Genomic DNA, 26013 nt, shown 5'->3' with positions numbered 1-26013 from the left:
AATTTAAGAACTAAACTCTTATTCCATATAAAGCATCTGTTCAACATCCTTGTTTAAGGTAAATCAAATTCAGACTCATTCAGGAGATAAATGAATGGAAAGATCAATTCAATCCTTCACCGCCCTTAGGCCTCACCTGACCTCAGCCAAGAGGCTGGACACAGAAAGAATATATTTAAAAATCCTTATTTTTATTTATTTAAAAAAATATAAATAACATTTTCACTTTTATCTAATGCTTCATGCCCCAGAGTCTCTAAGGCCTAAGATTAAAGATATTTTGTTGGGATCAGGATTAATATATTACAACATAATGATGCAAACTTGTAATAAAAGCCAAGATCATTGAATCTTTATCTATCCAGAGAGATTAGGTAGGACCTCAATTAAATAAGATTGTTATCTCCTACGGCTCATTTACCTTTGATTACTATTAGCAGGATCCTGATTTAGAGCTAAATATTCAATCTAAGTGTACTACCTGTCAAAATGAGAACCAGTACATATATATATGTATATATAGATACATAATATGTAGGGATATGTATATGTATACATGTATATATTATACATATGTGTATATATATATGTGTATATACATGTATATATTATACATACATATGTGTATATACTTTTAATGTGTGTATATGCATATATGTGTACATACATATACACGTATATACATATACATATATGTATATACATACATATACATAAGTGTATATACTTTTACACACATATATATGTATACATATGTATATATATAACAATTAGCTATATATGTGTATATATACATATATACACTTGTATATATATACATATTTACACATATACACATGTATATATTTAATCTTATTAATATATAAGATTAAATAACAATCTTATTTAATATGTGTGTATATATACACATATATACCGGTGTATATTACATGTATATACACATATATATGTATATGTGTGTAATTTCTTAAGTATATATATCAAATATATATAATAGGTTATTTATGAATTAAAGAAAATCAAGTAAGTATTTTTTTGCTAAAGAAGCTTGATATTTTAAATGAATTATCATGAATCTGTTTATTTGCTAAACACCATTAAAACTCACTATACATGATCTCTGGTATATAAAGAATTTACCAAAAATGTTAAAAGTATAATTGAGTAGATTATTTTTCTTTGCATCTTTCTACATTTTCTACATTGACTATAAATAATTTTCTTTTAAGATTAAACTTTAAAAACAAGCTACTTCTTTGAGCCCCAAATTTGAGAAGGCTGAGCAAAATTAAGGATGGTGTATAAAGTCAAAGGATATGAAGAACATTTGTATTTCTTAAACTGAAAAGCAATTAAATGGCAGGATATAATAAAAGCACATTTCAGAAGCATTCTCACTGCAGGGCCAGATGCTGACAGAAAGCAGGTCAGGGAAGATTTATCACAGGATAACTTGTCAAGGATTACATTTTTGAGACCATGAGATGACATGATCGTTGAAACAACAAATGTGAATTCATGGAGAGAAATTTAAGGGAAGATTTTCACATTAGTAATACTATATGGGTAAGTGAACAACATAGGGCACAAAAGGTTGGGGGAGATTGTGTTAGAGAAGTATTTTTTTAAATGTATATACTGAAAATAGAAAGATTAAATGTTTTAAAGGATCTTTATTGATTACTTCAAATCATAAATATAGAGTATCTTTACTATGTAAATCTTTTTTATTCATAGTCACTCTGAGTAACATCAATACCCATGATTGGATTTAAAATAACAAGTTTCTTGTTGTCACAAAGATGATTGTATGTTTAATTTCACACCCTTTCTCAGTGGATTATATAAAAGCCAATATAGAGTACTTTCGGATTGTCAATAAGATTTAAAGGTCACCTCAAATGCAGAAAAGCTGACAATTTATCAAACCACATACTGATTTAGAACATGGCCTGGGCTCTCAACAATGAGCTATGCAGGATACTAAGAAGCGTAAGCCTCACACCCTGTCCTCAAAGGACCTTCAGACTAAGTGAGAACCCTCTATTTGTTCAGACATCCAAGACTTGCTTACAGATGCACTTAGGCTCCAAAGCTATATTCATATCTTTGCATTGCATAATTAGATGAATGAAACAGATTTTGCTTCTTTCAGGAAAATATCCCCCAAAAAAGCAAAAAACAAAAAGAAAAAAAACGCAGCAATCTAAGACAGAAACTTAAAAAAGAGGTGGTTTTTAGAATTCGTTTTAGAAATTATGTGATTATGCCAAAATGTCCTGTCTTCTGACACAAGGTGCTAAATATTGTTGTGAATTTAAAGACAAAGACAAAAGAGGGTAAGTCCTACTGTGAAATCATCAGGGACAGCAAGTTGGTTCTATAGCTCTCTACCATAGTACTTTATTTAAGGTTCTCTCCATATGTTCTCTCTTAATATATCCTCCCACTAAAGGCAGCCACTTTTACTTGTTAGAGAATCTCCCGGTCAGTTATTGCCAAATGTTAAGCTATTCAAAACAGGTTTCCCTATGGTTTTTAATTTTTTCCACTGTTTAAAAAAAATTATTTCCAGGATTTTACTTGATGATGGTTACAAATCAGTGGTCAAAGAAAAAATGCATGCTCGCTATGAAACACTTTTAACACCCTTCCTCCATAAACATGTTTTATGACATAGAAGTCTTAAAGTCGTAGTGTTGCTAGTATTCAATTAATGTGCCTTTTCTCAAAACAGGAAAGCTGAATGGAAAAAGAAAGGCAGCATCTGTTTTGAATTGCTAAAGAGCTGTTCCTTCACTGTGATCTGCTTCCCAGGAACTAGTTATTAAAATTATAATTCTAAATATATTTCCTCTTAATTAAACTAAATGTGGTAACTTCTATGAAAGTTGTCTCATTACCCTGTGAAAACTTAGGTAGGCAACGACATATTGATTCATGAAGTAGGTGTACTTTAAGTCAACAAAGTTTGTAACCAAGTTTTTCTTCCTTAACCTTGAAATGCTAGGCTGTACCACCCAGGCTGGAGTGCAGTGGCATAATCTCAGCTCACTGCAATCTCTACCTCCTGGGTTCCATTGATTCTCCTGCCTCAGTCTCCTGAGTAGCTGGGATTACAGGCACATGCCACCATTCTCAGCTAATTTTAGTACTTTTAATAGAGATGGTGTTTCACCATGTTGGCCAGGCTGGTCTCAAACTCCTGACCTCAGGTGATCCACCTGCTCTGGCCTCCCAAAGTGCTGGGATTACAGGCATGAGACACTAAGCCCAGCCAAACGATCTGTTTTCTTAAAAGATTATACCAAATGGAAGCACCCATTCACAGAAATATTTAAGTATAGAAACACATATCTTGGAAACTAAAAACATGCATTGTCCTATTTCCCTCTGGGGCTAGTGATGATACAGACTGAGGCGGCATATCCACTTGCTTGACTTGACTGCAACCCTGGAAAACCCTTGGTTGAGTTTTTGGTGGTTGGCCTAAGGATGGTCTTTGCTATTCTCCATGCAGTGGGAGTCCTCTCTCAGGATTGGTAATTAGTAAGCCTGCTTTGCACTGACAGAAAGTTTCTAGTGTTTCACCCCTATGTCAATTATCTCTCTAAATGAACCATTAAGGTTTCCTAAGTCTAGTCTGGCTCAGGTATTGGTGCCTATATAACTGGCATTTATGCTGGCCCATGCTTCATTGTACTTATCCTGCCCCCAAAAAAGATAATTAACATACTAACACAAAAATGTGCATGAAAGACAAGATCACATTTTACAATTTCCTTTCCCTTACTAAAGTTTAATTCATCAACTTACTGAAATTAAAATTTATACTAGAATATTATTCTGTACAAGTCCAATAATTAGACAGTATTTTTATTAAAGTTGTGCTTTCTCCAGGCAGGAAAACAGAAATCCCGTCTGGTTTCCATGGAAGGAGTTGCTTCAAAATAATGTCCAAATACAATTATATACTTAAGTATTTATTCCAGTCACTTTAAAATCCTTCCCTTTTTATCTGTGGATGACAGTTCCATTTACAAATATTGCTTTTTGGTCATACACTAGTAAGTTTTAGAGTATATTAACTTTTTTTTGTAAACTATGCTTTATTCAATTCTATTGGTAATAATTCCATTGCACCTTGACAGCTGTCTTTCTACCTGATTTCCCCTTTTAAGAGTACACAGGTTAATCTTTAAAATCCTCCCATTCTAAATTCTCCAAAATTAAAGATCTTAGAGATTTTATGCCTTATTATGCTATTTTAAAATCGCGTAACTATGTACCTTCTGAAATCAGACAAAAACCCAAGGAAATTAATGAAATGAAAGAAATCAGATAATAAAAATAAATCATTTATAATAGTACCTCATACCAATATTTGCTGATGTTATATTGAGTTACTACAGAAGAACAAAGGTACTGTGCTGTCAAAAATATCTTCACGTCTAAAGATTGTCTGAAATAAAACTATAAAAATTATGTGTAATCACAAATTAATCATGAACTAATATTACTTTGAAAGAAGTCATTTTTTTTTTATATTTTAAGTTCTGAGGTACATGTGCAGTACATGGATTATTACATAGGTATACACATGCCATGGTGGTTTCCTGTATCCATCCCCCCATCATCTACATTAGGTATTTCTCCTAATATTAGCCCTCCCCAATCCCCCCACCCACTGATATCCCTCTCCTATACTCCCGACCCCCCTCCAAGAAACCCTGGTGTGTGATGTTCCATTCCCTATGTCCATGTGTTCTCATTGTTCAACACCCACTTACGAGTGAGAACATGTGGTGTTTGGTTTTCTGTTGTGTCAGTTTGCTGAGAATGATGGTTTCCAACTTCCTCCAAGTCCCTGCAAAACACATGAACTCATCCTTTCTTATGGCTGCATAGTATTCCATGGTGTATATGTGCCACATTTTCTTTATCCAATCTATCATCAATGGGCATTTTGGTTGGTTCCAATTCTTTGCTATTGTAAACAGTGTCACAATAAACATACATGTGCATATGTCTTTGTAATAGAATGACTTATAATCCTTCTGGTATATACCCAGTAATGGGATTGCTGGGTCAAATGGTGTTTCCATTTCTAGATCCTTGAGGAATCACCACACTGTCTTCCATAATGGCAGAACTAATTTACACTTCTACCAATAGTGTAAAAGTGATCCTATTTTCCAGCATCTGTTGTCTCCAGATTTTTTAATGCTCACCATTCTGACTGGCATGAGATGGTATCTCAATATGGTTTTGATTTGCATTTCTCTAATGACCAGTGGATGACGAGCTTTTTTTCATGTTTGTTGGCTACATAAATGTCTTCTTTTGAAAAGTGTATGTTCATATTCTTTGCCCACTTTTTGATGGTTTTGTTTTTTTCTGGTAAATTTGCTTAAGTTCTTTGTAGATTCTGGTTATTAGCCCTCTGTCAAATGGGTAGATTGCGAGGGTTTTTTTCCCATTTTGTTGGTTGCCAGTTCACTCTAATGATAGTTTCTTTTGCAAAAGCTATTATCATTAGAATGCAACTATATTTAGATGGCAATACTTTACTAAAATCTGAAGTGTAATTTTTCACATAAAAATAGTAAATAAATGAAATTACCAATTAACCAAGACATGAGAAGACAGCAAATTCCAGTACATGGGTAGAACTGCCTCACTGAAGCTGTATCCTGGCTGAAAGGCAAACCTCTTTCCCAAGGACTTTTCACTAAGATAGTTTTAGAAGAAGTAGTAGATCTGCTCTTATAATACAATTTCATTTCTGGATATCTTGTACTTCCTTTCTCCTATTGTTTAACAGACTTAAGTACAAAATATGATAAATACAACTAAACAATAAAACCTCAAGGAATGAATCTTACATTCAAAACTTTGTCTTTCTCCCTAAAACTACATCTAATTTCCTAGATAGTTCCAGGTGACCTGCTGTATTTTCAATTCAAGTATAGTACTCTCCAAAGCTCAAGACTAATTCTAGATAAAGTAGTGTTTGAGGGGTACTGTTAGCAGTCCTTACATATAATCCTAATGATCTGAAATCAGAATATAAAATAAGTTTTTTAGTCACAATATAAAGACAATGGTATGACTGTGAGAGCAAACCGGTAAATAAAACTCTAAACAACCTGAGTCAGAATAAAGCCAAAAGGCTATTTGCTACCTGGAGCTTACACATGTACTCAGTTCCAGAAAACCCACATGTCTACTTAACTTGGGACTTTCATAGCTGACTGGCTGTCCTTGTTCACATCACCTGATCCAACCAATATACTGTGACCTACATCAAAATGATCAGAACTTGGCTATTGCCTTCTTCCTTAACTACATTGTTTTGTAAATTATTGCAGATGACTAAAGAGCACCAGGAAAGACCTCTTCCCTCTTCACCATTGATCTTCATTTTAGATTAATTTCCCTGTTACCTTTCTCACACAAAAACTTGTTTAAGATGGAATGTTAAATATACTCTTTTAAATTGTAAAGAAGCCACATGAAAAAGAAATCAAACTTTAATTAAATTGTTGTAACTCATAAATCTGCCTCATGTAGAAAATATTGTAATCCTGTTATATTTCTTTGTTTCCTTCCTATGTAAGCACAACCTTAACTCTTTTAACTTTGGAACACTAATCCCATTACTCTGGAGCCCCTGTATTTTTACTTGAATAAACACCTGAAAACAGGATTCTGATATTTCAATTATTTCAGATTGACAAGTGGTCATAGAATTTCATACTGATGTAAGACCTACTCAAATGACATGCAAATAATTTTAGGTTTTACATTCATTTTCATAATTGAATGTTAAAGAAAAGTAGCATATATTAGTCAAGTATAAGTGTCAGGTCTTTAAAGTCTGTTATCTGTTAATCTTCAAAGCAGGACTTCAAGATTGGTTATTTCCCCAATTCAACTGAAAAAAGTGATATCTGCCATAAGACATTTTTAGCAGCCCATACGAGATCACGTAACTAGTGATGTCCAAGACTGGGATTCAAATCCAGGTCAATCAGTCTTTGTCTCAGGACAGTTCCCACAGAAGCAGAACATAACTGGGGCCTCCTTGGAAAGTTGATTTATCAGGGATAAATGAGAACTTTCATAACATAGTGAGAAAAACACATGATAGGATAAAAATTCAGCAAGGAAGTGGACCCAGCAGAAGAATAACTTTACCTGGTCCCTAGGGGAGCTCTGGAGCACAGGGTGTACCACAGAGGTAAACCCACTCTGAGGCACAGAGCCTGCTGTTTTTACATACATAATAGTCAGTACTTCTTAACTACTGAGGAGCCTATAATTAGTTCTGTCATTATTATTATTTTATTTTAGCACCTTTCACATTGCTATTCTTTTCCCGGAATTTGTTTTCTCAAGCAAAAATTTTTGGCTAAAAACTTCCAAGTTTTGAAACCCATAGGAAAGTCACTAATTCTGTGACACTCTACACAGCTATTCCCAGACTTGGGAAAATTTACTCTTTGTACCTTTTGTCTCCCTCTCCTTCTATGAAGGATATATATATTTTTTATGCATCTGGGCTCCCAGGCACTTAACATTATTTTGTGGTATGTTCCCTGATATTTATCAAGTTCTTAGTGAATATTAATTAATTTATATATACTTAATTGCTCTAAACCAAACAGTTGCCAAGTTATCCCTCTTACCGGTTGTAAAAAGTGTCATTTACAAACAGGGGTCTTTCAGCTCAGGAGACTAAACTTCTGTAGAAAGAGAATAAGTTACGGAGAATGTGTAGTCTCCCTAAAATACCATTTCCCTCCTCTTACCTCTCCAATGCTAGGCACAGTATTTTATAAAATCATAAAAAAAATAACATTCTAGGTGAATGTAGAACTCCTACAACAGAGGACTTGGTTAATTTCCAAGAAGTTATTACAAACTTTCTGGTTCTAATCTCTGCCCTGATATCAGGGAAACGGTGAATAATAGACCTTCCAGTGTCCTTCACTTGTAAACATTAAGAGTTCAAACTAGCAGAGGTTTTAATGACAATGACTGTTCACCACAGCCTTTGCTCTTACTGACAATAATTTATTTACTCTCCTCTTTAGGACCTCTGATCTAAAGTCATGTAAAAAGTCACCTACCCTAAAGGGACCGATCCTGTACCAACCAGCAGTTTTGTGAATTTAGCTGTCCTTGAGCTAGACTACTTTTTACAGAACAGACCTTACCTCAAGGACTAATTCTTACTGTATTTCTTTCTTCAACACCAATGGGAAGAATTTTTTAAAATTTCCCTAATAAATAGATTCACATAATCTTATTGCTATGTTGTTATAATCTTCTTTCCTCATACTTGGATGTATCAAAAGGAAAAAAAATAATAAATTAATAAATTTATGTTAATAAAGTCTCTTTACATAAACAAAGATTATGCATTTAGTTGGTTCTGTATGAAATGGTACCCTGCAATTCCCCACAAAGTGAAATTTATAATCATCCCATTGACCAGTGGGCTTGACAGAAGGAGAAGCACGATCTTATTATGTGTTTTCTCTTAATACTACAATATACCTTCCCCATTCTGTGCTGTAATCCCTCAGGGATCCTCTCCTTCTCAGCTGCCCTGTCTTGTCAGGGTCACTGAGTTGTAAAGCAAATTACTTATTCTAAAACCATTCTTATGTTACAATGCTCTCAGTTTCACCATGGATAAGGAACCAAAGACTGATCATCACTATCTATTTCTCTCTCTTTTTCTCTCTGCCACTTTGTCTTGAAATTTTTTATTGCCAGAAAAGAAAACACAAAAAACACACAAACAAAAAATAACCAACCAGTCACTCTGCATTCAGTGGAGGATTTCTCTTCCACCAGTCTAGACTCCTCTTCCACAGTTCCTTGTTCATTGCCAGGGATATGCGACATGCTTCTGCTTATGGGCACTGTTTAGGGGTACCACTCATCTTTAAAACATTTTATTCTCCAAAGGTCTGCTTGTGTTCCCCGCCAGATCAGCTTCTTCTTGTAAAACAAAGCCAGGGAATCAAAACTACGCTTGCAGAATGCTCTGACTACACTCGGACACTTCAAAACATTAAATCAGTTCCATGTTTACGCGGTCCTCTACTTAGCATTCTATTTGGCAACTCTTATTTTCCCAGTCTATCAACTTTTCCTCACCTCTTTGAGATAAACGTTGTCTACATTCAGCCTCTGAAAGGTCAGAGGGAGACAAAAGGTGGTGATCTCCCAAAAGAGTAATTTATTTATTTCTACCAGGATTTAGTGTTTGCTTGGTATTAATGGAATTTGTTGACTGATCTTCTATGGTACACCCAGGCTTTAGAATCAGAGTACAGTGCCCAAAGCATGGCCCTGCAACTTTCTGTAGCTATAAGTAATGACAGTCAAAAAGTAGCCTCAGGAAAAACCATATGAATCATGTATTATATAGATCCTAAGAATATCCAATAAGAATCTTCTTTACCCTTTTAATTATTTAAAGAGACAGTCTAAACAACGATACAATTTTAAAGTGGCTATTGATATTTTAATGTTTTCATAATATCAGAAAATAGTTTAACACATAGTCATCATCCCAGGACAAACCTCACCTGTATCATTCTTTTGTTACATTGATTATCAAAATGAAATAAAACCTTACCGACGACTTCTAAAGAATGAAGGCTAACCATCATATGACTCTGTAGCTTTTCTTTCAAATATAGATGTTTTTAGCTGAGATATGATCAAGTCTTTTGTGAATCCAAAAGCAGGCTAGGCGGACTTTATTTTTAGCTATTTCTTGTGTCAGAAAATACAATTTTAATTATTTTAATTTTAGGAAAAATTTGTGATATTAGCTTGTTTCCATGATTTGAAAGAATATTAATATCTTAAGTGGCAAAAATATCAATACCACCTATTTTCTTAAAATAATAGTAATTAAAAAACAGAGCTGAAAGTAAAACTATGTCATCTAAAAAAACATTAAATTCAGGAATTAAAAGACCTATTTCAACAAGCCAAGCTATATTTAGTATACAAAAAGTAATGTTGAACTTTGTGTTTAGTATTAGAAAGGGATTGAATAACAATGTAAAATCACTCTCTTAACATTTAAATTTGCATTAAGAATGATTTAGACATTTGAAATGAAAACCATCATAATTATTCATTTGTAATTTTCCCAAAAAGCTTTACATAATTAGGTAACCTCGTGATTATGATGAAGTTCTCTCCATTTGTATGAAAGACTGATGCTGCTTCAGCAATAAAATATGTCATGTATTGTTCTATTTGCTTATTTTCCTTGTGTTTGTTGTACTATTAAATATCTGTATCACTTTAATGAGTTATTTAACATCTATGAGCCTCAATTTATAAAAAAATAAGGTTGGGAGTAGATATTAAAGGCTCACTGAGACCTGAAATGTTCGAATTCTAAGATGGTCCTTCAGGTTTACACTACCACCACCACTATTTGTTTCTTCAGCCAGTGTCCATCACCACATTCTTCAGCCCCTTCACTTCTTCCTTTGCCTCCAGCACCATCTTGGTTTCATTTCTTCCCCTCATCGGCCTAATATATGTAATCTATTAATCACTCTGTCATTATAAACATGGCATTCCTCTCCCAGTTGGACAAAAGTATAGAGAGAAATTCCTTCAACTTTCTTTATTCACTATCCCTCTGATAGATGTCTTCTTCCAAGGAAGGAAATTGTGCAAAATGCCAATCTATGGTTTCCACTCATCAAAAAAGTTTAAGAAAAAAACAACAAAGCAAAAAGTATGATTTAATCATTTAGTAAATATGTAAGCACATAAATATTTCTTATGTCTAAACCACAATATAAATCATAAAATACATATGAACTTTGCCTTTAAAGTAGTCCCTTCAGAAAGCATGCCTTAAGATCAACAATTAACCATTTACTGATATTATTTTATCATTGGTAAATATCTACTCACATAAAGATTATTACTTGTAAATACTCCTTATTTTTAGGGATATTCCCTAGTTTTGTCCCTAGCCAATATCCAACTGGTGTAAACTTTTACCATACCTGTAAGCTAAACTAATAATTTTATTCCAAAACACTTGTCATTAATTAAGAAATTTTTTTTAATTAATTTAAAAAATTCTAGTGAAAGATACCAGCTTTCACATTACTGTACAGTAAGATGTCATATACAACAAAATGATTTTTTTTCTCATCAACATCAGAAAGGACTTTGAAGGCAATCTGCTACACATCATTTCACATAAGTTGCAGTTTCCAAAAACCTATGAATGACATTAAATAAGGGCTAACTGTACCCAAAAAGAAAACTTCTTTTGGAGCAATTGAAGCAATTTACATAGAAAAGAATTAAATAAACAGTCGGAAGAGAAGGCATAGATAGTATGACAGCTTCCAATATATTCTTACCTGAATATATAGCACAGATAGAAGGCTACCAGTCCCAGGTTCCCTTTTATATGAGAATAGCTACTCTACTAAGACTAGCAAATGGGGAATTGTCATAAAAACAAAGCAGTGTGTCCTTCCTCCATGCTGCTATTTAGAAGGATGATTTGAGCTCTAGTGGCCACCTTGGATCATGAGGGCAAAATCCTGAACAGAGCAACAAGCTGGAAGGTGCTGGAGTCCTTGCTGACGTGGCTAACTTATCCACTTGGCACAGCAGGCACAGTGTCAACGGCCAATGGACCCCAATCCTTTTTATGGTCCACAAATATTTGAAAATTTGTTTAAAATTAGAATATATATATGTGTGTATTTAATAGAGTAAGGGCTGATAAAGTTTAAAGTACCTGAAGGCCATGAAAGTTATAATGCAGCTCTGTTTGCCTACTTGCTGACCATGGAGAATCAGCCAGCCCTGGATTTCCTACCTGTTATGTATCTTATATGTGAGTGAAATAAATTTACATCTTTTTTAAAGCATTGTAATTTGGGATTTTCTGACACATAGCAAAAATCCTAAATCTCAACTGATTAAGGTGGCAAGGCTTATAGGTAGGTACTCACATGAACTTATAAAATGCACCCAAACCAATAAAGAACCAAAGCCAATATGGTAAAACATGTCAAATACTGCATAGGCGCCATCTTCTTTAGTCCTGCCAGGCTGGTAGCTGTTGTGTCATCTTCTAAATATGAAAATGGGCAGCATCACAATTAAGAACATCACTACACTCAGCTCTTTCCTTTTCTTTCTTTAAGGCATAAGAGCTAGCCATCCAGCAACTCTGCCTCCTTTGACCCCTCAACTTTAAAGTTCCCAAGGAACTCTGGTGTTGTGAATGTGGAATTCAGAGCCCTAGGTTTAAGCTATCTGGCTGCCATTACTAAAATTCTTTTGATCTATAAAATGAAGTTATTACAAATTGCTACATAAGATGTTGTGCGGAGGTATGAACATGTGTAACAATCAAAATTAAAATACTATAAAAACGCCAGGTATTATGTCTCCCTCACACATTGCCCACTACCTGCCAAGGCTGTCTTTGTGAATCCATCTAATGTTATGTCACTTGAGTAAAAGACAATATGGGGAAATGTATCCATAACTGAATTTGCAAATCTAATGCTCCTTGGAGAGAAAGGTAGACATAGAAGAAACACCATAGTGATTACTGGAATCAAGCTAATGGTAGTGTGTTACCAAATAAGCCTACTTTTAAGAATAAGTACTCAAAAAAATGCAAGATTTTTATAAATAATATATTTAAAATATTTATAAAAATACACATATAATATATACTACATAATTGTGTATATACTGTGAAATATATATTATATATGTTATATATAAGCCTATTTTCAAGAATAAATAGAAAAATGCAAGATATCTATTTTGAAATATTTATTAAAATATGCATATAATATATACTATATAATATATGCATATATAACATATTTTATATATTATATATAAGCCTATTTTCAAGGATAAGTATTTGAAAAATGCATGTCTGAGTAATATATTTAAATCTTTATCAAAATATGCATATAACATATACTACATAATACATTATATATTACATATATACTATGTAAATTACATAATATATATACTATATAATATATAGAATATACAACATATACTATATATTATATATACTATATAGCATGTAGTACATATTATATGCATAATATAATATGTATATATTATATACCTTTGTTTAGATACAAATTTTGAGGAAAATGTATCACTCTATGAATGAGTTAATTCTAAACAGTTATCACTTTACCATACTTCACAGTGTCATCTTCTGATTACCCAGTGGAAGAACAGTTCTAGCCAAATGACTTTCTAAGAAAGATCTGGCTGTAATTGTTACATGGTAAGGCTCTCAAGACAGACTAAATGTGAATGTTGAGTTTGTTGCTTTTCATATCTCAAAAACAAAAAGTGATACTATTACATGGAATGTCTTGAGGGTCAGCATTCAAATGGCGCAAGAATCTACCATGCACTGAACCCTCACTCACTGCACACATCGTGTGTGTATGGCATAAGTTCTTTTTCCCATCAGTCTACATGTGATCCCAACAGTTCCTTAGTTTCTGAGTTACTTCCCAAATATCTGGCCATCCACAATTTTATTGCTAACTTTTATTGTCTCAGGAGTCTGACCTTGAATTAGAATCCTGAGTCTTATGCCTATTAAATCATAGGTTCAAGTCTCATCTCCATCCCTTTTTAATTTTGTGATGTTAGGTATATTAACTTGTATAATCCTTAATGTCTCATTCTGTAAAGTAAGCACTTCATAAGGTACTGAAAAGCATTAAAGTAACCTTAGAAAAATTTGTAGTACAATTCTTACACATAGAAAACAATTAGTAACCTTTAGCTGTTATAAATTATCTTTAAAAATTAAATTATCATTCTGAGTAGTTAAGACAGCTACATGGAATCACACAAGTAGAAGATACCAACCTATAATTAGAACACAGATCAGCCTGATTCTACACACTTATTCCTAAGTGCCACAATTAGCACTTAGAAGACATCTGGAGCCAAGCAGCAGAAAACTGCAGTTCACTGGTATTTTTTGAAAAACAATCTCCACACTTGAAGATATTACTATCCTAATATATAATTACTTTTCTTTTATAACAAAACAAAATAAAATAAATATTTTAGCTAGAACGTTAAAGAAAAGATCTTCTGTCATCTTCAGTTGTGAGCTTATCTGAGAAAAAGTAGCATTTTACTTTCCTTAACTGTATTTAAAATTTCAGCTACTTATTTATTTGTGGCAGGGCATGCAACTAGAGCCCATAAATGGAACCAACATAAAAATTTAAGGCCATTCCAGTGCTTCACTTTACACCCTAGGAAGCACTATAGTACAGTGATTAAGAATGCATATCCTAGTGCCACTTGGGCTTTGAATTTAGACTCCACTCCTTACTGGTTATAATGTTGTCCAAGTAATCTAATTCCACGTGCCTTAATTTCTACATCTATAAAATTAGGGCAACATCAGTAATCATTTCAAAGTTTATTATAAGGATTAACCTGGTTGATGGTATTCTATAATTGCTAAGTATTATTCATTTATATTATTATAAATATATTATCTATATTAATGAGTCTTTTTTACTCTAGGAGAATTAATTGATGATACAGAGGTTAGGCACTAAGGCAATATGACTGGCATAGTTGCACATTCTGTTTAATCCACACATTTCTTCGAAAAAATTGTTTAACATCATGCAAAACCAACCACCATTTATGGGGAGTAGGGAGAAGATGATCAAAACTCTCATTTTTACCAGGTAAATATTACTTCTCATTTTGAAAATTCAGATTTCCTGCCCCAAGTAGACTAGAACAAGCATTTAAATGGTTTTGTGTGTAGTTCTTGTTTATTTATTTATTTATTTATTTTTTGCCTCTTTATTATGTAATTTGTAGTGTTGAAAGCTAGGGAAGTAGATAAAGTTTTAATTCTTTTCAGTTTATCTCAGACATTTTACCCTTTATCACGTATTTTCTAAATCCATTATGGCCCCTGATGAATCCATGTAAAATATTTTACATAATTTATTTTATTTGAGCATTTTTTCAGCCTTTAAAAGAAAGGTATGTGAGGTGGAGAATTATTTTCCTTTTAGTTGACTGGTAAATGCAGCCTGGTGAACAATGAGATCATCATTTACTAAATGTATTTATATACAGGTAAAAATTGGTGCGATTTTGGCCAAAACATCAATATCTTCCCATTCTCCTGACTTCAGCTATAATTTGCATGTTGAGTAAATGGCAATGAGATCTAAGTATACTAGACTTTATAGTTCTGAAATACTAGAGCTGTGGTTTCTAAGCTCTCATATACATAAGAAGCACCCAAGTTCCATATAAAATTGAAAATTCAATGCCTAGGGTAGGAACTGAAACCTGTCTTTATAGGGAGCATCACAGGTAATTCTCATTCAGTTAGAATGAGGAGTATATTTGGAGAAACTCTAAATTGAGAACATACATATTTTCTATATATAAATGATGAAATTATCTAGCAAGCTTTTGTATTTATAATAAAGGCTTTCGGTCTTGAAACTAACGAATATTTTAGCTGACTTAGTTTAAGAATATTTTTAATTTACTCTGTCTCACATGTTGAAAACATGCAGTCATTTGCCAGTATGATTTAGCTTCTGCATTCTTTTTTGTAGTACTGATTACTACTTTTCTTCACTGCACATTTATAGAGATTATATTCTATATAGGCAGCTCTATAGTTCCTAAAGCCATTCTCAGAATAATGACCTAGGATCTGACCAGTTTCTAGCTGGGGGAATATGGGATAGTCATTTAATAAGGGCACAACTCAGGTATCCCTAGTGATGAAACTTATATGAATGATGTGTTGTCATAAGCAAGGATTAAGTGACAGAGTAAGTAGCTAGCACTTCTAGAGATATGATAAGTCCTCAGAAATCTTGGTCTAACCTGTAGGTTAATAATTCTATAAAATAACCAACTGAAATAAAGATATATACAGAACACACACAATTTATTTGACATATTTCAATGTCTTTCTAAAATGTCATATCATGAAAAGAAAAACTTCCCCTCACTTTTTTTATGTAAACTTACATGTAGAAGGAATTCCCATTTTTCTCCGTGGCATCTGAGGGAAAAAGCTACATGCTTCCAACAATATAAAGCTTCTTCAGCCCATAGCTGTGTCTACCTAAGATGTTACTCTAATTTTCGTGCATTTTCTTGTTTCTTTTATAATTCAGAGACTTCCCCCACTTTTCTTGCCCAACACTTAGTTTACTGAAAAGACAAGCAATAAATGACTGCAAATGTTAGAAAAGAGAAAATTATACGTAAAGAAAAAGCAGGGAGACTAGTGACTGGGGCTTTTCCTTCTACTCTTTCAGTCTCTTTCCATGCACAGTACATACCAAGAGCTCAAGTGTGCTAAGTGTCTCCTTTCCTTCTACCATCCTAGCCCCTCTTCTAGACCATTTTCTGCAGATCATGACCAAACTTATTGCATTGTTGAATTACTTAATTTTACAAGTCCAGGATCTTCACCTTGTCAATTGGGTTGTTAATATTATGCTGCCCTAGTTTTAAGATATATACATTTATTTCTGCCACATGTAGGTAAACTTGTACAATGACCCTTCTTTAAAATAATTAATATATTATAAGATAATTATTATAATTATATTTTTATAACTATATTTAATGTTTAACCATATTAGCAAGATAATTTGGAGCTCCAGGCATCAGATAGAAACCAGGTCAGGTAATACTGACTTTCCTTTTTTTTTTTCTTAAAAATGTTACAGGTAGGGCCGGGCGCGGTGGTTCAAGCCTGTAATCCCAGCACTTTGGGAGGCCGAGGCGGGTGGATCACGAGGTCAAGAGATCGAGATTATCCTGGTCAACATGGTGAAACCCCGTCTCTACTAAAAATACAAAAAATTAGCTGGGCATGGTGGCACATGCCTGTAATCCCAGCTACTCGGGAGGAGAATTGCCTGAACCCAGGAGGCAGAGGTTGCGGTGAGCCAAGATTGCACCACTGCACTCCAGGTTTGCTCTAGGAAACAAGAGCAAAACTCCGTCTCAAAAAAAAAAAAAAAAAAAAAAGTTACAGGTATTTAAATTAGTGTTCCCAACTGAAATTGGTTAAGATAATAGACTTGGCTTCCACATTGGCCTCAAATCATCTGCAGGTTCTTAAAGGAAAATTACCATTTCATTCATTTTTTCAATTTGTAATAAGGTAGGCTAGGAATGAGCTCCGAGATCTCTTCACTGACAATTTTAACTTGCCTTACAAAAAAGCCAGCATGAGCTGTTCTCAATGATCTCTCTTGCTGAAATACATATACAATCTGGTGGGGTAAAATTTTAATTAGATAATATAAAAACAGCAATATAGTGAGCTGTATTTCTTATGCTGGATACTAGTCTTTATACCTTAGCTGATTCCATCCTCTTGACGGCTCTGTGAGAGAGACACTGTTAAATATGGCTCAGAGATGTTCATCAACACTTCTAAACTCATATAATAAGTAAGTCTGATTCAAAGTCTCCGTTTGAGCTCACGTTTTTTGGATTTAACCTCATGCAACACAACAATCACCTCTTGTCATCTCCATTCCTCCCCTACACTCCCCAACTCCATTTATCAGCACCCACTGAGTAAGTGATTCTAGATGGTAGAGAATGTTTTGAATCAGAATATGAAGGGCAGAAACCATCATAATGTTCTAAAGAACAAGCAGAAGAAGGCAGAAGAAGTCACATCTTCCACATGGGACATGAGATGAATGTCCCAGAATCAGCATTAGCCCTTACAAATACCTTAACTAAGTTCTGAGAATTAGTTTGGAAGATAGTGAGTCACTGCACATTTTTAGTTTCATTTGTTTTCTAAACAAAAAAGTAAAAAGAAGAAACTGAAGATGGGATGTCAAATGCTTCAGATACACTCTAAAATGCATTCTGTCACACAAATGGGTAATGTTTCACACCTTCATGAAAGCCATTCATTGGGTTAGTTCCCTACTTGCCCTGATCCCAGGAGAATCTTAACAGAAAATAAATTATAATTTTATAATTTTGATGTACTTGTCTAGAACTATGAAAGGTCATAAGCATTTGGCCCTAAATATTAGATATTATCTTACTTTTCATAGATGAGAAATTAATTTTCATTAATTAACTTAATGTTTCAGAATGGTTAAGGAACCTATGGAAAGGCAAAGAGCTTATTAAATGTGCAGGTAGAATAATCTACAACCATCTGAACCTAAAAATGTTCTTTATATAGCTATAACTATATCATTATCAGTTGAGCTATGATGAAAGCGTAGAAGAATGTAAACAAAAGAAAATGTAACGTCGTTTTTAGTGAAGTTGGATATGAACATATTTAGGAACACATCTTTGCAAGATAGTTAGCATGCCGCCCATTGAGAAATACCACAGTTTCAGCATAGATTTAACAAGTGAGAATTATATGAGCAAACGTCTGAGAACCATAGTTACAGGAAATACTTTCAATGGAATGATCTCAAAGGCACAAAAAATATCATCTTACAATAGAACTGAAAGGTCAACAGAAATCATTACAGATGTATCTTTCGGGAAGTAAACTGTGTGCAATGATGAGAACTCATTAATGCCTCTGCTTTGAGTTTTGCAAATGACCTAGAATCTTACTTAGGCCAGCTCATTCTTAAAAAATCTACTGAATACAGGATGTTCAACTTCTTGTTACTGTAACTCCCTTTGTCTTATGGCTTGTTGTTCTATGGTGATTATATGTGGTTAATTTGTTTTAAAGTTACTTTATACTGCATAATAACTAGAATAGTTCTGGATGCTTCATAGGTACCAACTAGTCACATGTTGCTTAATTACAGAAGACCTATGTCATACAGAGCATTCACATAACAGAATAGAAAGAGTATAGTGGAAAGTTCTGGGTTCTAATTTGTTTCCCTTTACAGCCTTGGGCAAGTCTCGGTAGCCTGGGTTTCAGTTTTCTCACTTCTAAATCGTGGGGCTTTGGACTAGAAAACAATCTTGTGTTCACAGTATGTTTCCCAACAGTAGGCTTTTTAAAGTACACTTAAAGAGATTAAAAGACTGGAAAGCAACACCAAACAATTCCGACATAATTGCAATGCAATCACCACCTACAGTATAATCATGTCTCCTAGGGTTTATGAAAGAATCCTCAGAGCACACTGTTATTTGGTTGACCTTCACCTTGTGTCTTCTCTACTCATGAAGCAAAGTTCTTACAAATCTTAGTAAATATTTGCACTTTCTGTGATGCAAGCTTGATGTGATCTGTACCTTTTATCTAATCCTAGTGGTAAATTATACCCTTTTCTATGATCCACTCAGTTGATAGATGCCATTGTCAACACAATCACATTCACACAGTAATCTTTAGCAAAATAAAGAGAAATATATCTCTCATGTAATAGTCAGATTTTATTGCATAACTGTGAAAAGTTTATGATAATGTATGTATAAACTAGTTGATACTCGACAACCACTAAGGCTATTTAAAAGGTGACTTCGTTTAAGTTCCCTTTCATATGGTCATTTTTAAGACTATAATAGTTGGGCTTCATCTATGTCAGTGATTCTTAATGTGTTCTCCATAGTAGAAACAAAAGTCACTACTATCTTTTATTTCTTTAATTTTTCTAAACATTTGTACCTTTTAAATCTTGCTGGTAGATAATGAAATCAATGAACAAGTAGAAAACAAAGACATAAAAACTTTCAAATCTACCCTACCTATGTAGCTTGAAAACATCCACTCTTATTCACTGACACGTATAACTTTTTGTTTCTAAATTTATAGCAATTACATTTTAATTAGGTATACAAATGAACAAATACACACTTTTGTGCTAAATCTCATTCTAAGTCATTACTTTAATATTCCAAATTTTCATAATGCTTACCAAAGTGCACAGCACCATCTTTGCCAGAAACACTGTGGAGAAGAACTAGCCTAATAACTGATTAACCCTCACTACACTTCCAGCTTCCTCTCTTCTCTACCAATCCTCCTTTTCTTTTGGATGATACTGTGCTTCTTGTTAATTTCATATCACCTAATTGATTTGTATCTATTTTTTTTCTTTTTTCTGCTATGTCCACATCAAACACAGAAAGATTTTATAAAAGTAATGTTAATAGTACCATAATAACTGTACAGTACTCTGTTGAGTACTTACTGTGTTCCAGGGAATATGCTAAACTCTTCCCATTGAGGAACTCATTCAGTCTTTGCAATTGAAGGCTGTTACCTTCTCAAGTAGGTGTTATAAGAATGTCTGTTTTCTACATCAGAAAATTGGATAGAGAGAATAAGTTTGCCTAACAACATATAGTAAGTGCTGCAAGATACTGAGGTTGATTACACAATATTTTTCTTCTCAATGTCCTTGGAAAGTAAAGTTGCCTCTGATACTCCTTAATTGGCATTATTCACTCTTTCCTTCATCTGCACTTAGAAATTTGTGTAAAATGTTGTTGTTATTTACCCAATTTTGTTTGATATATAGTTATTTGTGTATATGACTAGATGATCGATATATATATAATTAATGTATTGTTTTATTGCCCTGATAATTCATGCAACAACTGACTGATAGCAGGTATATTCTTAATGCATGATAATGAAACATCAAAGATATGTCTACAGGGATGAAGACAAGTTGAGAGAGTTTTTTGGATTTCTCAGAAAAGGAACCATAATTTTAAACAGTATCTGTTTAATCAGGTTACTTAAATGATTTAGCACCATTTGTTAAAGAGATTTTAGCAAATCTTCTAGACGCCACTGAGAAATAGCCACACACTTAGTTTCTCATAACGCACACGAGAAAACATTATTTCATTAGAACTATTCATTCCTCGGTGGTTCAGTGATTTTTGCTTTCTGGTTAGAAGGTCAAGTTCTTCCTTTTAATTACATGGAGTTTGGTTAAGGACAACTGTACAGACAAATCAAATATTTGAGGTGTCTCTCTCATTAATCATAGAGAAAATTTAATCCACAAAGATAATCACCAAATAAGTCATTTTAAAAACTGCTATTGGAAATCGGTGACTGTGATCCAAAATTGCAATTTGAGAAGTCAAAATATTTGTGTGTTAATATCTTCTTAAGAAAGTCATTCCTCTAATTAATTTACACAGAAGATACAGTTTCTAATCACAAATAAAGAAATAGAGGTAGGGTCCTGTAAAATGTCATGTGTGGCAGACACTGTGCACAGGACTTAGGAAACAAACCCAAAAATATTGCCTCAAAATATTTCAGGAGAGTTAAGGTAAGACTACTTCTTGCATCAAATTTATTTGGGTAAAAATATTTGTTGTGTGTGCTCATTGTGTTTATTTTGATTCCTGTCCTTTATTCTCCAAATCATGTTGATCTTGAGGTTAGTTTAATTCACAGAACAAATAGCCTGGGGGCATCCTCAATGTATAGTATCACCTAAAAATAGATTCCAAAACAAACACGTGGTGTGACTGCTGATCAGAGGGCCCAGGAGAGACCTCTAAGGTGACTCCTATTGGGAGGACTATAACCAACCAACCATCTGCTCAAAGTTCTTGCTTCATGGAAAACCACCAGAAGTCAGTAGACCTTCACTCCTCCCTGCCATGTCTCTCTCCCTATTAAGTCATTTAAAAGTTAACAATCCAAAGGCATCAAGAGTATAACCACAGCATAAAGGAACAGAGGTTCAGCAGACCAAAGCACAAGCCTTCTCCAGCACTCCATGGGTCCCTTTTCACCAAGAACTTCTAAAGAATTTTTTACCCTACCATTACTTTCAATACCTACACTACTACTTTCTGAAGTGAATTACTGGCTACCCTGAAATAGCAATTGAATACTATATAACAAGGCTATTTTAAAAGTACAGTCATTTTACTCCAAAGCTACTAAACCAACATGTTTGCTTTCTTTGACCACATTTATTTGTGTGCAGTTTAAATGAGTTTCTGTATTACTTACATTATTCATATCATTAACTTGATTTTTTTTTGTAATTTATATGCACTTTCTAAACAGGAGAGACCATGTGCCAGGAAATTAAACAGCTCTTTTTCTTCATTTTTTTTTCCTAAAACTCTATGGGGTTTACCAGTAAAACAGAGAAAAATGCTTGGCTTTTGTGTAAAGTAAACATTTAGCTTTCTTTCAGGACAAATAAATGAACTCTGATTGGGGCCCATTGATGTTCACTGTGATGAAATTATGGGATTTTGTGCTTCAGCGTCTAAAGTTGCTTGAGAAAAGGTGAGGAGGAGGAGCAAACAAAAAGAGAGCTATTTAAAAGGCAGCATTGTTTTCTATTCAAACATTTCTATTTAAAAGGCAGGATTGTCACTGTGGGCTAGATACCATTAAACCTGTTCACAACACAGTCAAAAGACTACCTTTTCACCTGCAGCATTTGTTTCAGTGAACAGATTACTTTAAAATAAACTGAACTTCAGACCTATTGGAAAGAAAATAGCAAAGTATGAAGGCACTGCACTCAGAGAAAGAGATGAGGAAACAAATACCTTTTAGCATTGAGTCTCCTCTCCATATTCCCTACACTTTGGAAAGAGTTTGACGATAAAAGACAGGTGACGTTACTCAAAGGCTATAGAAAAACTAGCAATTACCACCCTCTGCTAATGCACCCAGCATGTGAAATAAACATGTGAAATACCATTTGCTTCACATACAGGACCACTGAATAAGAAACTAAGTTAACAGAAGTCTTTGGCGAGGAAGCCCAATGTCACAGGTGGCCATGGCTAAGCCAGTCAGCTTTTCCCAGCAGGACAGTAAGCTCATCCCTACCAACACAAGTGTCCTTTCAAAGCTGCTCAGTTTAGGTTGTAATCTGTGAAATAACCATGTGCCTATAAGAACTGCTAAATATTGTACATCCAATGGCCTTCTGTTGGAGATCTTTAAAACATATTCTCTTCTTGTGAAATGGCACTGATAGTGCCACATTCATTTTCATATTTGTTCGACATCACAGGGTATTCTGGGTATCCAGTAAAATGAATTGCTACGTCGTAATCACAATAATAATAGATGCTATTTATTATGAACATTTCATTTTTTTTAAGCCCAGCATTTTCTTCTGGTAAAATTTAATGACCCAGTCATAGTTTTCACATACAATCAGCATTGCAGAAGTTTCAAAGCTAAAGTGAACTAGACAGCTATTCCAGTTTTTGTGGTAATAAGCGTGTTAACTATGTTAAAAGAAATGTATCCCTATCAAAATCAACACTTTCGTGAAAGGAAAAGATGATGGCTCTTTGACCTTGTATTAGATAATAGACATTAAACGTTTGGAAGCTAGAGACTATATAGTTTTTCATTCAATTAAATTATAATATCTTTAAAAAGCAAATGTACTTTTGGAATTCCAGAGATATTCACAGTCTAAAATCACTGTGGGCTGGATTTCTATTGTTTAAATATTTACTATTTTATGCATATGTGTTGACTGGCATCCACTTAAGGGTCCAAAGTTAGAAAATTTCCTTTCTCTAGAAGACTAAATCACAACTGAGAGTGAATGGTAAGAATTTAAAGTATAACTGTGATGCATAATTTGTATTGAACTGTTGAGAGCTAACTACAAATATTAAAATAGGCTCTGTATTTAGAGCAACTAATTATAATACTGGGAAGCAAACTGGTTTTCTTTAAAACCATCTGTACTTTGAGTTGAAGTGACAAGCAAACCTTAGAGAAATGATGAATCAAACTCATTTCATTTTAAACTGGCAAAGTCACCTAGGCTTTGTTCACAGAGAAAGACTAAATTTATCAATTATTGATGGTAAATGAAATCGTCTGTACACTAAAAGGAAAGTTTGGCTACATAGGCATAAAAGAAGGTGTGTAGGTAGATTAGAAATGGAATCAAGAATTTTACAGCCTTGATTTGTAAGACAGTAAGTTTTCTTCACCCTGTTCAATTTCAGAATTAGAAACAACCCTGTATCTCCACTTTATTAGCCATCAGATGCACAATCTAATAATGTTTCTATTCATGTAGATTTGAAAGGGTCTTCATCCTGTGTGGGTTATTTTATTTTATAGTAGCCAAGGGAAAGAGGTTGCTGCCAATATGATGCTAAGGGCATGCAGAATAAAGATTCAGTCCTGGGCAACTAAACAGTCCACCTTTGTGCTGTGCTTGTGGAAGAGGAAAGCAAACCCATCACAACTTTGGGACTTGATCAGCAGTGGGGAGTCACAAAACTGTCCTCAATCTCTGCATTTTAAATCTCCACTAAAAATAGCTCCTCTGTAATGGGGCTTAAAGTCCCTTCCATGGCCAGTGATGGAGTACAGTACTTAATTGTTTCTGACTAGGGTCTCTGCATCAGCACTCTGAGAGTGTCTTCTAACTTTTAATCGCCTTCTGTGCTCTTTAATGAGACCTGTTCACAAGACAGAAGAAAACGCCTATCACTAAGCCTGTCCAAGACGTTGAAACAGACCACTTCAGGAGTCCAGGAACTTTTGTACAAGTCTCAGCGTCTTCCAGGATTAATCTGTTTCCTCTGTTTCCTTCTTCCTTAAATCAAGCACACCTGGGGGAAGGGAGCAGCTCTATGGCTATTCAGACAACTCCAATGTAGAGACACTGCCTGGTGTCAGTTCCCTCCTTGTCTATTTCCGTTCTTTATTTTCTTCTCTTGCCGCGTGTTATCTGTTGGCTACTAATAGAACCTGAGGGAAAAATGTCTTTTCTTTCCGTCTGAAGAGGAAGCTCTTGATCCCCTTTCTGAGAGCAATCCTAAGACTTTCTCCAGGGGGCTGGGATAACTAGAAAAGGGCTCTGCTCTCTCTGAAGGATTTCACAGCCAAAGCCTTACAGTGTCCCTCTTGCTAAGGCGGGAGATGCAAACAGCTGAAGTGCCTTGACCCCCACTGGTGACCCACAGTAAACCAACCTCGCCCCGGCAGTGCCCCTGGGCTCAGGTCACTCGCGCTCCTGGACTCACCTGGTGCTGAGGACCAGCGCAGGCAGGAGAGGCAGCAGGTAGTGCGCTGGGCTGAATTTCATGCTGCTGCCTGCCGGGGTCCTCCTTCGCTCGCTGCCTTAGCTCTCTCTCCTCGGGATCCTGTCGCTCCTCGGTGCCCGGCTCTGTTCCCAGCCAGCGAGGAGCCCTCTTCGGCGGCGGAAAGGCGGAGACGGACCCACGGACGGACGCCTGGTGAAGGCAGGCGCTGGGAGCGAGGAATATCTTCAGGAGTGATGTCACCGGCGAGGCGAGCCCTGCCCGGGATTGTTCGGCGCTGCCGCTCCGGAGCCCGGAGGGCGCGCTGTCACTCGCGCTGGAGGCGGCGCGGGGAGAGGGAGGGGGTGCCTCGCGATCGCCCCGCGCGCTCCAGTCACCGGACTGCGCTCCGGCCACTCGGTTGAGCACCGGCCAGGAGCTGATCATTTATTCCCGCGGCTCCAGGGGCTGGCGAGGGGCGGGGCGCGGGGAGTAGAAAGCTAATCTGCTGGTAATTGAACTTGCGTACTCTGCAGGAGATGAGACCCAGTTCACTCGGAGAGACTTACAGACGCGTAGGGTCCTGGGCAGGTGTCTCTCGTCAGCTTAAACCGGGTTTGGAAGAACGTCGCTGTGGAGAGAGTGTTTAGAACGTTGTTCTAATTAGAACTGCATAATGATTTGCCTGACACAGATGGAAGGAAGCCGGAGTAAGCAGCGTCCAGAAATGCACTCTCAGCCCGTCATGGCATTGGAAGCTTCTTAACCCGTGAATGTCGACTGCAAAGAACCAAAGAACGTTTCGGGACCGTTAAGACATCTGCCGCTCTGGGTTTTGAAGCTTTCTGATCTTCCTCTGATTTCAGTCTGTCTTTACCAGCAGCTGCCAATGTGGTTGAACCTAGTGGCTCAAGTTCACACACCTGAAGGAATCCTTTTCCTCGGGTGAAA

The 26013-nt window shown here is 35.2% G+C and overlaps 1 protein-coding gene across 7 annotated transcripts in view; it reads right to left on the bottom strand.

Annotated features, from left to right (window-relative positions):
- The window catches only part of LUZP2 (leucine zipper protein 2), a 580317-nt gene extending 554582 nt beyond the window's left edge, over positions 1-25735 (bottom strand). For 4 of the 7 annotated variants that reach the window (XM_009007842.4, XM_078339265.1, XM_002755108.7 and 1 more), the window contains exon 1: positions 25066-25485. In XM_009007842.4, the coding sequence (XP_009006090.1) occupies positions 25066-25127 (62 nt within the window). In that variant the 5' untranslated portion in view covers positions 25128-25485. Of the gene's footprint in view, positions 1-25065 lie in introns of all 7 variants that reach the window. The other 3 variants (XR_013522908.1, XM_078339266.1, XM_078339267.1) reach the window with 1 other exon arrangement.
- Between the last annotated feature and the right edge of the window lie 278 nt (positions 25736-26013).

The sequence above is a fragment of the Callithrix jacchus genome, chromosome 10, assembly GCF_049354715.1.
Source record: "Callithrix jacchus isolate 240 chromosome 10, calJac240_pri, whole genome shotgun sequence".
Lineage (NCBI taxonomy): Eukaryota > Metazoa > Chordata > Mammalia > Primates > Cebidae > Callithrix > Callithrix jacchus.
This window is presented reverse-complemented; position numbering and strand designations above follow the sequence as displayed.